The sequence below is a fragment of the Canis lupus genome, chromosome 1 (genome assembly GCF_011100685.1).
Source record: "Canis lupus familiaris isolate Mischka breed German Shepherd chromosome 1, alternate assembly UU_Cfam_GSD_1.0, whole genome shotgun sequence".
NCBI classification, from domain to species: Eukaryota; Metazoa; Chordata; class Mammalia; order Carnivora; family Canidae; genus Canis; species Canis lupus.
Window position 1 is genome coordinate 111,060,877 of NC_049222.1, and position 15,093 is coordinate 111,075,969.

The 15,093-nt window shown below is 57.4% G+C and overlaps 1 protein-coding gene across 1 annotated transcript in view; it reads right to left on the minus strand.

Moving 5' to 3' along the window:
- Positions 1-738: 738 nt before the first annotated feature.
- PPP1R37 (protein phosphatase 1 regulatory subunit 37) overlaps positions 739-15,093 on the minus strand; it is a 40,599-nt gene continuing 26,244 nt past the window's right edge. The window contains 14 exon segments of the mRNA XM_038528602.1: positions 739-1,461; positions 1,559-1,649; positions 2,004-2,211; positions 2,213-2,728; positions 2,853-3,019; positions 3,108-3,249; positions 3,798-3,910; positions 5,150-5,180; positions 5,182-5,306; positions 5,396-5,546; positions 6,049-6,168; positions 6,827-6,927; positions 7,199-7,244; positions 8,939-9,036. Of these exon segments, the coding sequence (XP_038384530.1) occupies positions 1,567-1,649; positions 2,004-2,211; positions 2,213-2,728; positions 2,853-3,019; positions 3,108-3,249; positions 3,798-3,910; positions 5,150-5,180; positions 5,182-5,306; positions 5,396-5,546; positions 6,049-6,168; positions 6,827-6,927; positions 7,199-7,244; positions 8,939-9,036 (1,901 nt within the window). The 3' untranslated portion in view covers positions 739-1,461; positions 1,559-1,566.

Here is a 15,093-nt window from a genome sequence, read left to right on the forward strand (position 1 = left end):
TCAGCTGTCCGCTACCTAAGCCTCCCCACGCGTGGAAATAAACACCTCCTGTGTGGCAGCACTGAGATCTTTAACACCAGGCGCAGCATCGAGCCCAGTGATAAAATGGATTCAGTGTGTCTCCACGCCAGCTCCAGGGACGGCTGGGTGGCCGAGGGGATTTCCCCCTGCAATGGAGACTGATGTGGGATCCAGGTGGAAAATCCGGAGCACCGCACAGTTAGCCTATTCGTGCCCTGGGGCTGCTCGGACACAGTCCCACCACCTGGCGGCTTAGGGCAGAAACGTAGTCTCCCCGCCTCGGAGGCTCAAAGTCTGAAAATGTGTCCATGGAGCCCGTGCCCTGGGAACTGCGGAGCATCTGGGGCCGCTGGGGGCAAAAGCTGGTGCCTACTCCCCAAGCCGTGCGTGCGCAGCTCATCTCCATCACCAGAGAGCCTAGGCCTGAAGCTGGAAGATATTTTGGGGATTGTTTCCCTCTGGAGAAATGGGGACTGTAAACTGGATGGTGGGTACGATATAAGAGTGTGGACGAGGCCAAAAAAAGGGTGAGGGAGGGCACCAGGGCTGGGAGTGTTGTGGGAGGTGTAGCTTTTGCCTGCGCAGGCACCCAGTTTTCATCTGGGGGGGCCTGCTGTCTTGCCGCTGCCCTCCCTGCTGCTCCCTGTGCCCACAACTCCCACAAGGGTGCCCCCCATCCCCCACCGGCACAAGCAGAGAACAGGCGAGTGTGGTGAACCCAGCTCTGGTTTATTAGAAAAGGTGTGAACAGAGTTGCACCGACAGGAGTAGCCCCTCCCCCGCCCTGTCCCCTCCCCCGTACCCCACACCCACGCCGCCCCCCGGGTTGTAGTGCCTCTCAGGGCGCAGCCTCAAGGGGCCAGGGCAGCCGGGTCTCTAGAACCCTGGCTGCTCCCCGCCCCAGCTCCCTGATAGATTTATTGCACTTAAGAAAAAGAAAGCTCTGATGCTCTGCTCCCAGCTCCCACCCCCCTCCCCCAGCCCTGGCCCTCACCCCAGCCTGGGGCTGCTCTATCAATTTCCACCACCACCACTCACCGCCCCTCCCTCGTCAGGCCTCCTCCCCCGTCCCATCCCGGGGACACACGGGCAGCCATCCCACCACCACCCAGGACTCCTGCCCTCTGTAGGGCAAGCCCGGCCAAACAGGCCATCTGGAAAAGGTGTCCAGCCTCGGGGATGTCCCCGGAGACCTCTCCTCCCATCCCCCCAGCCCAGAGCCTTAGAGTGCTGGACACAGAAATAGTGCTTAAGTCAGGGCAGGGAGGGCAGTCCCTGCAGCTCCTGCACTCTGTGTAGTGTTGCTGTGGGGGGCAGAGGTCCCCAGAAAGGCCCCCCCACACCCCTGGTGGCCCAGGCCTCAGGAAGGCTGGGGGTGAGGGTGAGCAGATTCTCATGGCTCTGGCCTCAGCTCATCGAAGACTGACCGGAAAAAAGGAACTTGAGGAGAAGAGATTGGGGGAGGGCCTGTCAGAGCCAGAGCCAGGGGCTCTACTGCAGGCCCTGTAGCCCCCCTCCTCCCCTGCCCCTGCCTCACCTAAAGTGTCACAGTGTCTCCTGCCCAGATTCCTGACTGGCTTCCAGAAGCAGCTCCTCGAGCTCCTTCTCGTTCTTGGAGCAGCTCAGTTCTGCAAGGAGAGAAGGGGCAAGCAACGTCCATTCAGGCGGGTGGGGACTTAGGTGGGGGCAGGCCATCACCACCACTCCTGCCCATGTTTGACCCTCAGGGTGGCACAGGGCACAAGTACCACTGAGACTGTCAGACTCTAGTCAACACATATTGCCTGCTCCATCCCAGGGAAAGCTCCCAGGGATCCCAGGGAAGCAAGCTGGGGGCCAAGGATCAAGTCCTACTTGTTTCTACTCCTCCACAGGCCATTTTAAAGAGGACACCGAAGCCCACCAAGGGCCAGGGGCCTGCCTGCCTGGGGTCACACACCTTACCCAGGGCCCTCTGTCACCCTCCCCAGAGCTCCACTCACCATGTTCCAGGCCACAGCTGCTCGCCTTGGCCTCAGGCCCCGGGGGCGGCTCTGGGGGCAGTGCGAGGGCAAACTCAGGCTTTAGGCCATTGGGCAGCGGTGGCCCTGACTGAGGCTCCCACACCTCCGGGTCCTGGGTGCTGATGGCCTCAGCTGGTGGTAGGGCAGGTGAGGGGGGTGGGGAGGATAAAGCAGGGGGGGAGGGAGGACGAAGCAGGAGCAGGGGGAGAGGGAGGGGCAGGGGGGACCAGGGGCTCCACCCTCTCGGGTGGGCTCTCCACCCGAGTCACCACAAACACTTTGTGGCCCCGGCCCGGGCTGGACACAGAAATTCGCTGCTCGGTAGGGGAGGAGGGGCTGCCTGGGGGGCTCCTGTCCCCAGGGCCCAGGGAGTCCGAGGGGGGCACCAGGGCGGGGCAGGGGGCCTCGGCCCTCTCCCCGTCCTCCTCCTCCCCGTCGTCCTCCTCCTCCTCCTCAGAGTCTGAGTCTGAGTCTGAGTCCGGCCTGGCGCCGGGGCCCGAGGCCCCATTCTCCTGGGCCCTGGTGGCGGGCTCGTCCCCAGGCTCGTCAGGCTGGGGCTCGGTGACCGTGATCTCGGGCATGGAGGCGGAGAGCTGCAGCCGCTGCTCCTTCTCCTCCTGCTCACGTGCCAGCATAAAGTTTTGCTTGCAGCCATTCTGGATCTCTGCGAGCAGCGCCTTCTGCGTCTCGATGAAGCTCTTCACCTGCAGGCGGAGCGGGCCTGGCTAGGGCTCCGGCCGGCCTGACCCTCCGTGGATTCTGCGGTTGCCCCGTGGCTGCCCGCCCTCCCCCTGCCAGAGGCCTCAGGGAAGAGCCCACTCAGCTCACCGCCTCCTTCTTGGGCTCACGGTCGAGGTCGAGGCGCAGCAGTGAGTGGTTCACCTTGAGGGCCAAGGACAGTGCCATGAGCCCGCCCGTCTTGATCTCGTTCTCCCGAAGGTCCAGTCTCAGGAGGCGGGGGCTCTCGGCGATGAACTCTGCCACCGCCACCGCGCCTGGGAGGGGGACCGCAGGGGCTGGCCACGGGCTAGCCGCCCACCAAGCCCGCCTGCACCGCTCCCTCGGCCCGGCCCCATGCCCTACCCTCGCACGTGAGCTTGGTGGAGGTGAGGCCGAGGCGCAGCACGCTGCGGTTGCTGATGAGGCCGTTCTTGAGGTTCCGCACGCCCTCGTTGCCGATGGGGTTGTGGCCCAGGTTCAGCGTCTCCAGGCTCTGTGTGTGCGGCTGGAGGGGGCAGCGCGTGAGAGTGAGGAAAGGCTCAGAAGACCGATCAGGAAAAAGGCAACCCCGCGTGCTCCCTCTTGGGCAGCGCCGCCTGGACGGTCCTGCTCGAGGCCAGATCCTTCTTGTCTGCAGAAGTCACCTGCCCTGTCTTCTCCCCAGCCCGGGCCCTGCCCCTGCCTCATCCCGAGGGCTCAGGGTGTACACCTGGCCGTTGGTAATTCTTAACTTGGACACGAGTCTTTGTGTCCTGTGGGTTTGCTTTAAATACCGTGTATTTATGTAAGAAGACTGAAAACTTACTGAAGGCTTCCAAAACATTAACTTTCTACACAAAACCTTTTGTCAAACACTGTACTAGGCTATCACTGCAGATGCAAAAAGACAAGGGAAACGTTGAGAGGCCACTTTTCTGAGGGCAGGGAGGCTGCGGAAGCTGAGGGAGAGAGCAAACAGCACTGAAAAGCTGTTTTCCCATCCCTGAAGTGCAGGCAGGGCAAGCCTGGGGGACACAGGTGGGCGCCCCCTCCCCTCTCCTGGGCCCGACTCACCAGCGTCATGCCCAGGAAGGCCATGCCTGTGTGTGTGAGCTGGTTGTTCCACAGCACCAGGGTCTCCAGCCCCTTCTTCTGCTCCTTGAGGCCCTCACAGATGTAGGCCAGACCTGCGGGAGATCCATGGGCAGAACCCATCTGTGGTCCAAGTGCTTCTCCAGGGGACAGCAGCGTGAGGGCCACAGCGCCCCCATAAGAGCACAGAATGTTCCAGGGCTTGGCCCTCACGTCGGCCTGCCTGGGCCCAGCACACATGGCTCCCTGGGGCCAGGGCCAGAGCCCATTCCTCTCCTATCTGCCTTAGATTTCTGCTCAAAAGTCACCCAGGTGGAACACACCCCTAGCCGCTCAGCCACCACTGCTGCTTTAGTTTTCTCCAGAGCATATCTCACCATCTGACAGACCTGATATTCTAGTAATTTATGTTGGCAGGATCTCTCCTCAGGACAGAGATCTCTGTCTCGACAGGCCCAGCGCATGCTAGGTGCTCAGTAAACGTGGTGTCTGGGCCCGGCCACCCTGGGGGGAGAGACTGGCCTCGATGCCCTAGGCTGTTCCCCCAGCCCTCTCTTCACACTGAGGCCAGTGAACCAACAGTAAACCAGGAGGAAATGGGAGTTCCCAGCACTAGCTACTTCCTCCCTTCCTATTTACCCTCTAGCTCACCATGGCTTTCCCCCCCAAATATCCAACATCTAGGCTCTCTCTCATCTCAGGGACTTTGCACTTGCTATGTGCACTGCCTGAATTCTTTTCCCAGGCTTATTTATTTTTTAAGATTTATTTATTAAGAAAGCAAGCAAGCAGGGTAGGACAGGGGAGAGGGAAAGGGAATCTTAAGCAGATTCTGTGCTGAGCATAGAGCCTGACGGCTCAATCTCATGACTCTGAGATCACAACCTGAGCCCAAACTGAGTTGGATGCTTAACCAACTGTGCCACCCAGGCACCACTTCCCAGGTTTTTAAAAGGGCTGGTTCCATTCTCGACCTCCACATTGCCACCCAGAGGTCACCTCCCCACACCACATTATATAGCCTCTGACTGACCCTTTATTCCAACCACCTTGTTTCCCTTCAGGATACTTTTTCCAGATGGTAATTATTTTAATTATCTGTTCAATATTTCACTTCATCCTGCTGGTCTTCACTAAGCTGTCCTCTCCTCCAGGACACCCTCCCTGGGCTCCCACAGCCCAGCCCTGCCCTGTCTTCCCTACTGGACCCACGAGGGCAGGGCTGGGATGGTCTTGGCCACCACTGTGTCTCTGGTACCATGGGGAACTGGCTGGACACATAGTGGGCGCCTGGTGGCTGGAGTGGGGTGTGGGTGGGACGACCTCTCACACACCTGAGTCCAGCACGTGGTTGTTACGGAGGTCCTAGGATCTGCAGAGAAGAGTTGAACTTGAGCAGGTTGCCCAGCTGGGCCGAGTCCTGCAGGCCGTTGAGCTTGTTGTCGGCCAAGTACAGCTCCCGCAGATTCACGTTCATCTTCAGTGCAGTGGCTGGGGGAGTGCGGGGAGAGCGCTATGACTGGCCACGCCCCCAGCAGGAAGCATGGTGCAGCTCAGCCTCCCCCAGCCCTGGGGCTCACCAAGCAGCATGAGGGGTCGCCCCGACAGGCTGGCATTTTCCAGATGCAGCACCGCCAGGCTGCTGCGGATGCGCAGGGCACGGGCCACGAAGGGTGCTGAGTGGTCCAGCAGGGGTGTGTTTCGGGCATCCAGGTACTGCAGGCAACTTGTCTGGTGGGGCAGGGGTAGGGCTGGGACAGGCTGGCCCCAGCCCTCCTGGTCCCAAGGGATCACCCACCCCATGTTCCAGGGGAAGAGCCGGGCCAGGTGGTTCCTGCAGCCAAGGCAACCTGTGCCTGTGAGCGATGGCCCAGCCTGGGGATCTACAGGTGAGCAGGTGGGGCCCGTGACAGCTGAGCCCCCTGACTCCTGTGTGGCAGATGCCCCACACATGAGTGGAGGGGGCAACCACAGCCACCTCCCAGGGGCAGTTTACGGGCAAGTGAAGGAAAGGTGCTTAAAGGGAGAAAAGGAGCCAGGTTGGCCTGAGGCAGGGCATCCTTTGGCACTGTTTTCCCATTCTGGAAGCTCGAGACCAACACTCCACAACAGCCCATACTCAAGGGCTAAGGGAAATAGGGCCTAAGGGATAAGTGTCCTGGGAAAGCACCCAGACCCCTCTGCGCCCGAGCCCCTTCTACCCAGGGGAGAGGCACAGGCAAGGGGCGCCCACCTTGCGCATCATGTGGGCAGCAGCCTGCCAGCCCCGGGTGCCAATGTGCTTGTTGAAGGAGATGTTGAGGTGGGTGGCTGACTCGTAGTATTCGATCATGTCGAAGAGGGCCGAGGCACCCTGGGGGCAGAGACAACAGGGTTTCGACTCAGGCTGAGGTAGGCCCAGGAGGCCAGGAGATGGGGGCCAAGCAACTAACGGGGGGGGGGGCACTGGTGCTGCCCCAGCACCTCTGGGTTCCAGGAACCAAACTTCGCCCTTCCTACTGGAGTCAATCTGCTTTCCCTTACCAGCTACCTCACCCCTAAAAGGAGGCGGACTGACAGGTCCCCCACGTGCTGGGGCCTCAGTTCTCCAGTACCCCACCCCTTAGGCCTCCTGGTGGTCTGAGTCTGGGGAGGTAAGGACACTTGGGCCTAAATGGGGAGGCTGCTTTCTGCTTGTTTCTCAAACCCTCCTCTGTAAGTGTTGTGATCCCCAGCGGGGGTTCCTGAAGGGGTTTCCAGTGGTCACACACACCCACCTCCACTAAGGCCCAGATCCCCAAACTCCCTGCCTCTCGGGTGGGTCTATGAGACCCCTTTTCTGGGCCCTGCCCCAGAGGCCCAATATCCCCCACATCCACTCTGGTCACACTGGCTGTCTCCTCATCTTGTCCTTCAGGTGGTCCTGTCCAGCCTCCATCAAAGGGGGCTCTTCTTCCTGCCCTCTTCCCCTAAACCTCAAAGGAGCCAGGGAGCTTGGGGAACAGGTAAGGTTGGTGGCACGGGCTGCTCACATCTTCATCCAGGTTCGTCTGCTCCAGATCCACGACCCTGAATTGCAGCCTCTTGAAGACCTCTTCCAGAGCTTCACAGGTCTTGTAGTCGAGCTTCTCACCTGGGATGAGATGGGGTGCCGGGCATGTCTGAGTGCACCTCTGCACGTGCTCTCGTGCTTGTGGGGCTGGGTGGACACATGGGCTCCAGGCTAAGGGAGGGAGGGCTCACTGCACCCGCCTCACTGGAGGGAAGGCACCCCCACCCCTCAGGACCCCCCCTGCCCCTGGCTAACTCCTCTTTATGGCAGGACTTGCCAGCCCAGACCCACTTGAGAGAGGCTCTGGCCCTACCCACTCCCCAAGAGTCCCAGCCTCTGTCCAGACACACACCTTTTAGGTCCAGACAGTCGATGCGGTGTCCAAGGTCTGTGAACTCCTGAGAAAAACAAAGTAGTTGGTGATAAAGGCAGGAAGCTTCAGAAGGCTCAGAAGGTAGGCTGTACGTACACTCAACAGTGGAGCCAGTGGGGCTCTGATCTGGCTCCATTTCTAAGGCAAGGCAGTGTTCTGGGGTAGGGGTGGCATGCAGGGCCTCACAGAGAAAGGCCATCCTGCACTCACAGGGCCTGGGCCAGGCAGGGGCACAACCCCTCTGCTGCATCTGAATGAAGTGAGGGAGTGGCATTCCAGGCGCAAGGAGCAGCTAGCACAAAGGCTGTGAAGCAGGTGCTAAGGTGGGGAAGGCTGGCAGGCCTGGGGGGGTGAAGGCCCAGCACGAGGCCCCATACAGCGAGCACTCAGTGAAGAGGACTACGAGGCCTCATACAGTGAGCACTCAGTGAAGAGGACTAAAGGTACCAGTCAGACATCTGCCAGGGCCTCCTGGGCTATGAGCCCAGCCCCACCCCCACTGGGTGCCAGGTTCTGTTCTCTGGAGCCAGTGCTGTGACAAAGCCACGTACAGACAAAAAACTATGGGCGAGCCTTGCCTAAGCTCACTTGCTTGTGAGGGACAGGCTCCATCTGATCCAGTTGGTGGGCTCCATGGCCCACACTCTTGGCTACCACAGAGTGGCCGTCTTTCCCTGAAGCTGCCAACAGGCCCTCTGGAAACTTCCCCACAGAACCCAGGTTAACCCCAGTGTGCAGAGTTGGGGGGCGAGCATGACTGCTCACAGCAATGCTGTCTGAGGGAGCGACAACCCTGGAAATAAGCAACCTTGGAACATTCTGGAATGACCCCTCCAGAGGGAAGGCACTAGGCAGCCCATAGGAAGGGCAGCCGTGGGACAGAGCCAGAGGGGGAACATGCCATGGGCACAGTAGCAACCTGATCACATCAGGAGAAATTGCCCTCGTGTCTGTGTACCTCTGGATAGTGAGCTGCCCTCTTACAAACACACAGGCAAGGCCAGAGGATGCAAACCCCAAGTGGTCAACAGTGGGACTCCCAGGAAATGGGGCTTGAGGAAAAAGTGAGACGTGGCTTTTGCTTTTTATGCCTATAGTATTTTAATTAAAAAAAAAAAAAAAAGAGTATATAGAACATATAGAGACTATAAAGAATAAATGTGCATATGGCTTCTCCCCTAAAGGAAAAGAATTTCTTTGGGGAGTGACAGTTGAAATTCTTAACTTTATATAACTGTGCTATTTAAATATTCATGAAAAGCCTGATTACTTTTACAACTGAACAGAGGATTATTTTTAAAGATTATTTATTTATTTATTCATGAGAGACAGAGAAGGGGGGGGGGGGGCAGAGACCCAGGCAGAGGGAGAAGCAGGCTCCATGCAGGGAGCCTGATGTGGGACTCGATCCCGGGACTCCAGGATCATGCCCTGGGCCAAAGGCAGGCAGGCACCAAACCACTGAGCCACCCAGGGATCCCATGAACAGAGGATTTTCAATGATGTATTTACATGGTCCCTGGGCTAGGAGGCCAAGTGGGGCAGCATGCTCTGTGCATCTTTTCCTGCTCAGGGTAGACATCAGAGGCCCAGAGGCTGTCAGGTGTAGGGGTGGGGCGCAGAGGGAGCAAAGCTTCACCCCAGACTGCCCTGCCCGCCAACCCCCCCACCCCCCCGACCCTGCCCAACTCTGAGCCCACCTCACCCCTGACTGGGTACCTGGAGCTGCCGGAGGAGCTTGGGGATCTGTCTGCAGTTCAGCTTCTGGCAGGCTTGCTTGTAGGCACCAATGACCTCATCTACGGTCACGTTTTGGGCTGCAGACACAGAGGACCCAGGCCTGTGACTCTCCACAGCCCGGGCCCACTTCACCCCCTCCCAGTCCCAGGCATCTGCCAGGTACCACCTGCCGCACCCCCACCTGCACCAAACCTCTGCAAAGGAACAGCCCCTTCCAGTGACCCATTGAGTTCTGCCCTCCCTTCAAGGCCTTTTGCTTCAACTGCTGCCTACAGAGGTGCCCCCAAACAAGTCAGCCCTTCCCTCCACACTTCCCCATGGCTCCTCGAGCAGCTTCACACGAATATCACTAATATCACACAATTTTTTTTTCTTGTCAGTTGCCTCCCCTACTAGATGGTGAGGGCAGGGCTGGGTCTCTTGGTCACTATTTTGTCCCAACACTGGCCAGCCCAGGCCAGGCCCAGAGCAGGTGTTCAATTTGTGGGTTTTTGTCTGGATGAGAGAATGAATCTGTACTTTGATGCTATGAGGAAGCTGAGCTCAGAGAGGTGAAGCACCTTGCCCCAGGTCACACAGCCAGTACATGATAGGGCCTGGGACTGAACTCTGTTCTTAACTGTGATGCACGTGGCCTCTCACTCCCCACTCTTGAAGCCTCCTCAATGGCAAAACATTCCCCGACAGCTACTCAGTGCTGGGTCTCCAGCCTCGGGGACACAGCAGCAGTCAGAGGAGCCCGGGTAACAGAGCAGCACAGCACAGTGCTGGCCTGGGGCCTGTCACCTCGCTCCAGGCAGCGCTGGCCTTTCTGTGTGCACCGACTTGCCTTCTCTGGATATTCCATAAAAACGGAGAGGAACAGAGTACGTGGCCTTTTGCCGCTAGCTTCTTTCACGAGGAGGCTGAGTTTCAGCCTCTTTACTATGCTGCACAATAAATGCCTGATGTACACATCTTGTCTCTCTGTTCACTGAATAAGACACTTGTACTGTTTTCAGCCTGTGTCTGTGAAATACTGGATTCTAGATTCTGCCCCAGGGCAACCAGGAGAACAGGAAGGAAAGTCCCTGAGGAGTGGGGGAGCAGAGTCAGGATCTGGTGGAGAAAGGGCTCGGGGTCAGCAGAATAGAACGGGCATGGGGGCAGGCATGGGGGTAACAGGGCAGGCAAGGAACAAAGCAGGAAGAGGGCCTCCTGGAGGAGGATCCTCTCAGCCTGCCCTCACCCTGCTGCTATCCTGGCCTGACCCTTGGGAGCCAGCGGGAGCCCCACTCGGAGCTTCCAGGTCAGCATCTCCCAGTGGACTCTTCCCTCCAGCTGCTGCTCTGGCCAGGGGCCATGCCCCACTGATCGCATCAAGCACTACTGTTTTCTAGGGGAGGAAGGCTGCCTCCTCGAGAGAGAGTGTTTAGCAGACCCTGCAACTTCATCATCAACAGAAATGACAGGTGCTTCCACATTGCGCAATGGTGACTGCAGATTTTGAATGCTTATTGTTACTCTGAAAATGCCAGTGGTCAGAGCTGCTGCTCTATCCTCATCTCTCATGTGCCAGTGAGGAAGAACACAAACACTGGGTTGCAATTTAAAAAAAATTTTTTAGCTAACTGTACTCTAATTGATATCCTTTGTAATTCTATTTTATTTTTTGCCTTTAAAATTCATCATTTCAGGGGCACCTGGGAGGTGCAGTTGGTTAAGCATCCAACTCTTGGTTTCGGCTAGTGATCTCAGGGTCATAAGATCAAGCCCCGCGTCTGGCTCCATGCTCAGTGCGGAGTCTGCTTGGGAATCTCTCCCTCTGTCTCTCCCTAAGAAATAAATCAATCTTTAAAAATAAATAAATAAAATCTAGGGATCCCTGGGTGGCGCAGCGGTTTGGCGCCTGCCTTTGGCCCAGGGTGCGATCCTGGAGACCCGGGATCGAATCCCACATTGGGCTCCCGGTGCATGGAGTCTGCTTCTCCCTCGGCCTGTGTCTCTGCCTTTCTCTCTCTCTCTCTGTGACTATCATAAATAAATAAAAATTGAAAAAAAAATATTAAAAAAAAATCTTAAAAAGATATTGTCACTCCAAGGGGCACCTGGCTGACTCAGCTGGTAGAGCAAGCAACTCTTGATCTCAGCGTGGTGAGTTCAAGCCCCATGTTGAACACAGAGCTTACTTAAAAATTAAAACAAAACCATCAATCTGAGAAGGGGTACACAGGCTTTATCACGTGCTCCCCTGGATAAACTCACTTCAAGAAAGGTCCCTAGACCAAGGGTGTGTTGGCTTGGTCATATCAGATGAGAATGAAGGCAGGACTGGGCACACGAGGGGTCAACATTAGCAGTTCTCAGCATCCTAGAGAGCCTATAGGAAGTAAGAATCCTAAGCAAGCTTTCAAGCTGCAATCAATTCTTTAGGTGTTCAGCTGACATCCCTTCTTCCAGGAGCTCTCCCTCACTGTCCAGGCTCCCAAATTCACCTGAGACCCACCGTCCCAGCCTTGCCCTCTGGGTGGGTCTTTGTTCTGAGGAGTCTCCTGGTAAGCTTGAAGCCAAGGGTCTCTAACCTGGCCAGTTCCACACCAGCCACAGCTGCCATCTGGCCACCCCTTCATCTAGGCATCTGTGGGGTTTGCAAGTAGCACAGCCTCACACAAGGTAACGGCCAGAGCTCACAGAGGTGGCATCCGCCCAGTCATTTACAGGAGGGGAAATAGAGCAGGGGCCAGGGGGAGTGGACATATTCCCAGAAGCGGGAGAACCCCCAAGGCCCGGAGTGATTTAGCGACCCCTGGTGACAGGAATAACAACTGCAGCTTGTCACTCTGATTAACTGACACATTTTGGAGAGGGGATAGCACTGGGGTATTACTAGAGGCACAAGAGCCAGGATGCGGAGTAGTGGGGAGGTGGGGGTGGGCTCAGCCAGTCCATGGCAGCCTGAGGGCACCCCCACCCCACCTCGATTAGCCCAACAGCACCACCAGCATGGCCCAAGGCCTGGCGCAGCACCAGCAGGGAGACTGAAGAGCGTCAGGTGGCTCAGGTGGCTCGGGAGTGACTGCTGAGAAATCATTACGTATGCGGGCTTCATACATAACAAGGAACTACCACATTGCTTGGAAATGAGATGAAAGGTATCCAAGTAAAACAGAAATGAACCAATTTAAGAAAGAGCGGCAAGGAAACGGCAGTACAGGTGGTCCAGAGAAACACCGTGTGGCATTCAGACAGCACTCACACTGTGCCAGGCACCATGCCAGGCTCTTCATAAGCTAGCAGAACCCCAGGCCTGGCTCCTCCACACATCTGTTCATTTGTGATGCTGTGGCCAAATGGTCAAGGGGAGAACACAGTGAAGGTTTGAGGTCTGTGGACTGAGAGAGACAAAGCTCCCCAGACCTAGTGTGGAGACTCCAGCCTGGGCTCATCTGCACATACCCCCATCCCCAGGGCTTCCACAGCCTTAAGGAACCCACACAGACATAACTACCGCCCCCTGCAGCACAAAGGGGGGGTGCTAGTCAATGAGGAGCTCACCTAGCTGGCCTGTAGCAGCTGCCAGGCCCACCCTAGAGGCTATTGAGGCCCTGAGGTGCTGGACTGGGGGGGAGGGGGGGGAGTCACTGGGGGCTGGTGGGTGTGGCAGGGCGGCAGAGTGAAGGCGCAGCTGCTGTCTGAAGTGACCAGGGCCTGAATCCTTGTTGCCAGGGTGCTTAGGATTGGATCCTGACTAATTTAAAACTCTGACGTTGAGCAAAGCAATTTCACCTGTCCCTCAATTGCCTTATCCTTAAAATTGGGTGAGGGTGACTAACTCCTTGGCTACCTATGAAGATTGATTTAATATGACTTCCTCCCTCAGACTAGCGCTTAGCACACTCATGAGTGCACACGAACCACCACCCATCACGGCCATGTTTTCTACCCCCAGAAGAGGCGTGCAAACACCTGTCCATGGTTGGCGAGGCCGGGTGGACACGGGTGTGTGGGAACTGGAGGACATGCATGCGTGTGTGCATGCACGTGTCTCAGGTCAGGGCTCAAATGTGTTCCTTCAACCTCCAAGTCTGATGACCTTAAGGTCCCACTCAAGCTCAGTCCTTGACCTGGTAAGGCTGTGATCAACCATCGTGACTACCTCCTCCCCTCTGAAATGGACATCTGCGGGGGTCTCAGGATATGAGGATGCTAAGTAGCTGCTTGGTGCCAGGTCTGACTGGGCAGGAGGCACAAGTGGAGAAAGAGGATGCGGATGACGGGCACCACTTCCCAATATGGGGAACTCACACTGTGGGAGGCACGATGCCGAGTACTTTCTAGGCACAGGTTCTCTTAGCCAGCTTGGAGATCCAAGGCTGGCAGAGTTATGACTCCATTTTCTAATAAGGGGAGGCCAGCTTAGAGAGGGCAAGTCATTTGTGCAAGGTCCCAGAGCCAGGAGTGGAGGGACTGGAACACACAGGCAGGTCTGCATTGGTCTGACAGTGGAGCATGGTTTCTAGTACTACTTTGGCCCAAGGAGGAAGGGACCAGGGGCAGAGGCAGGCTGTGGGGACCCCCAGACTCTGGGTGGGGCAAAGAATGAGCTCTGGGGAGGGATGCTGCTGCATAGCAGTGGGTGGGCAGGATGTCCTGCAGGGATGAGACTCTGCAGTGTGCCCCAGCAGCTCATGCCAGTGGCCCAGGAAGAGGCTGTGGGGCACAGAGAGCCTGCCTCCCCCTCCCAGCTCTATGGCTCTCACAAAGGGAAGGAGGGAAATCTGATGCCGGGCATCAGGTGACGGGCAGAGGGACATCTGTCTCTGGTCCCTGGCTCTTGCCTGTACACAGGTGTAGAGCCCCCCATGAGATGCAAGAACAGGCTGGGCACCAGCGGACGGCAATGACTCAGGCCATCCCTGCCAGCTGGAAGCTGGTGGGAGAGATAAGACATAGTCATCCAAGTGGTAGTCAAAAACTAGGAAGCTACAGTGTAGGGGGAGAGGGAAGTAGGGGAGAGGGGAGTAGGGGCCCAGGTTTCACCACTGGGGCTTCACACGGACAAGACAGATACAAAGATGGCAGTGTGTGATCCCTGGGTGGCTCAGCAGTTTAGCGCCTGCCTTCGGCCTGGGGCGTGATCCTGGAGTCCCAGGATTGAGTCCCATGTCGGGCTCCTTGCATGGAGCCTGCTTCTCTCTCTGCCTCTCTCTTTCTCTGTGTCTCTCATGAATAAATAAATAAAATGTTTTTTGTTTTTTAAAAGATGGCAGTGAGCAGCAGCCCCTGGGAGGGGCAGGTATAACAGGGTGGGAGCAGGCCCAGAGGGACCCAGGGCACCAGGAGGTAGTGTCTGAGAGGGGAGAGGTGGGAAGTGAGGACTCTGCCCTCTGTATGAGACAGGAGCCACCAGAGCTGAGCAGAGGGCAGTGACAGGAGCTACTCCAGGTCTGGGGAGGATGCTATTCTGTAGGAATGAGGTCTCTCAGAGACCTGGTGGGGAGCCCACTGCATCCCCTAACAAGGTGTCTGTCAGGATGGGTACACCAGAGGACACAAGTGAGGTTTAAGAGCATGGGGCAGCCCAGAGCCAGAGGCCTGAGTTCTAGTCCCCTTCCTAATCCCCCCCATTAGCTAACAGTACATACCCTGACCTCCCAGGGCCTGTCTGCAGCATCAGTGGAGCCCACCTCGGAAGGCTGCCTGCCATGCTCCTCCTACCCCATGAGGGAGGGGCACAATCATATCCATCCACTTGACAGACAGGAAACCAAGAATCTCGTGGCCCCAGCAGGACAGCATCTCTGTGCAGGACCCAAGAACCCAGGAACCGGACTTTTGGGGCTCTTTTCCTGCACGACTCTCCAGGCTTTGGTGCTCCCACAACTTGACATCTATAGAACATCAGGCCGCTTGGGCTCATGCCTTCATGGCAGAAGGCTAGCTCAGAGGGGACTAGGCTGGTGTTCAAGGCACAGGGAGACCCTACCAACCCACAGCAGCACTGTGGGTGCGGAAAGACAGATCCTTTGTCAGACACACAACCCATCCTCACAGGGAGTGCGGCCTTGGCCTCCAAGCCTGCCAAAGTGCCCAATGGCCTACCTTCCCCGACCACCCTCCCGGCACCAACACAGGCCCCCAGTGGGACCATCCAT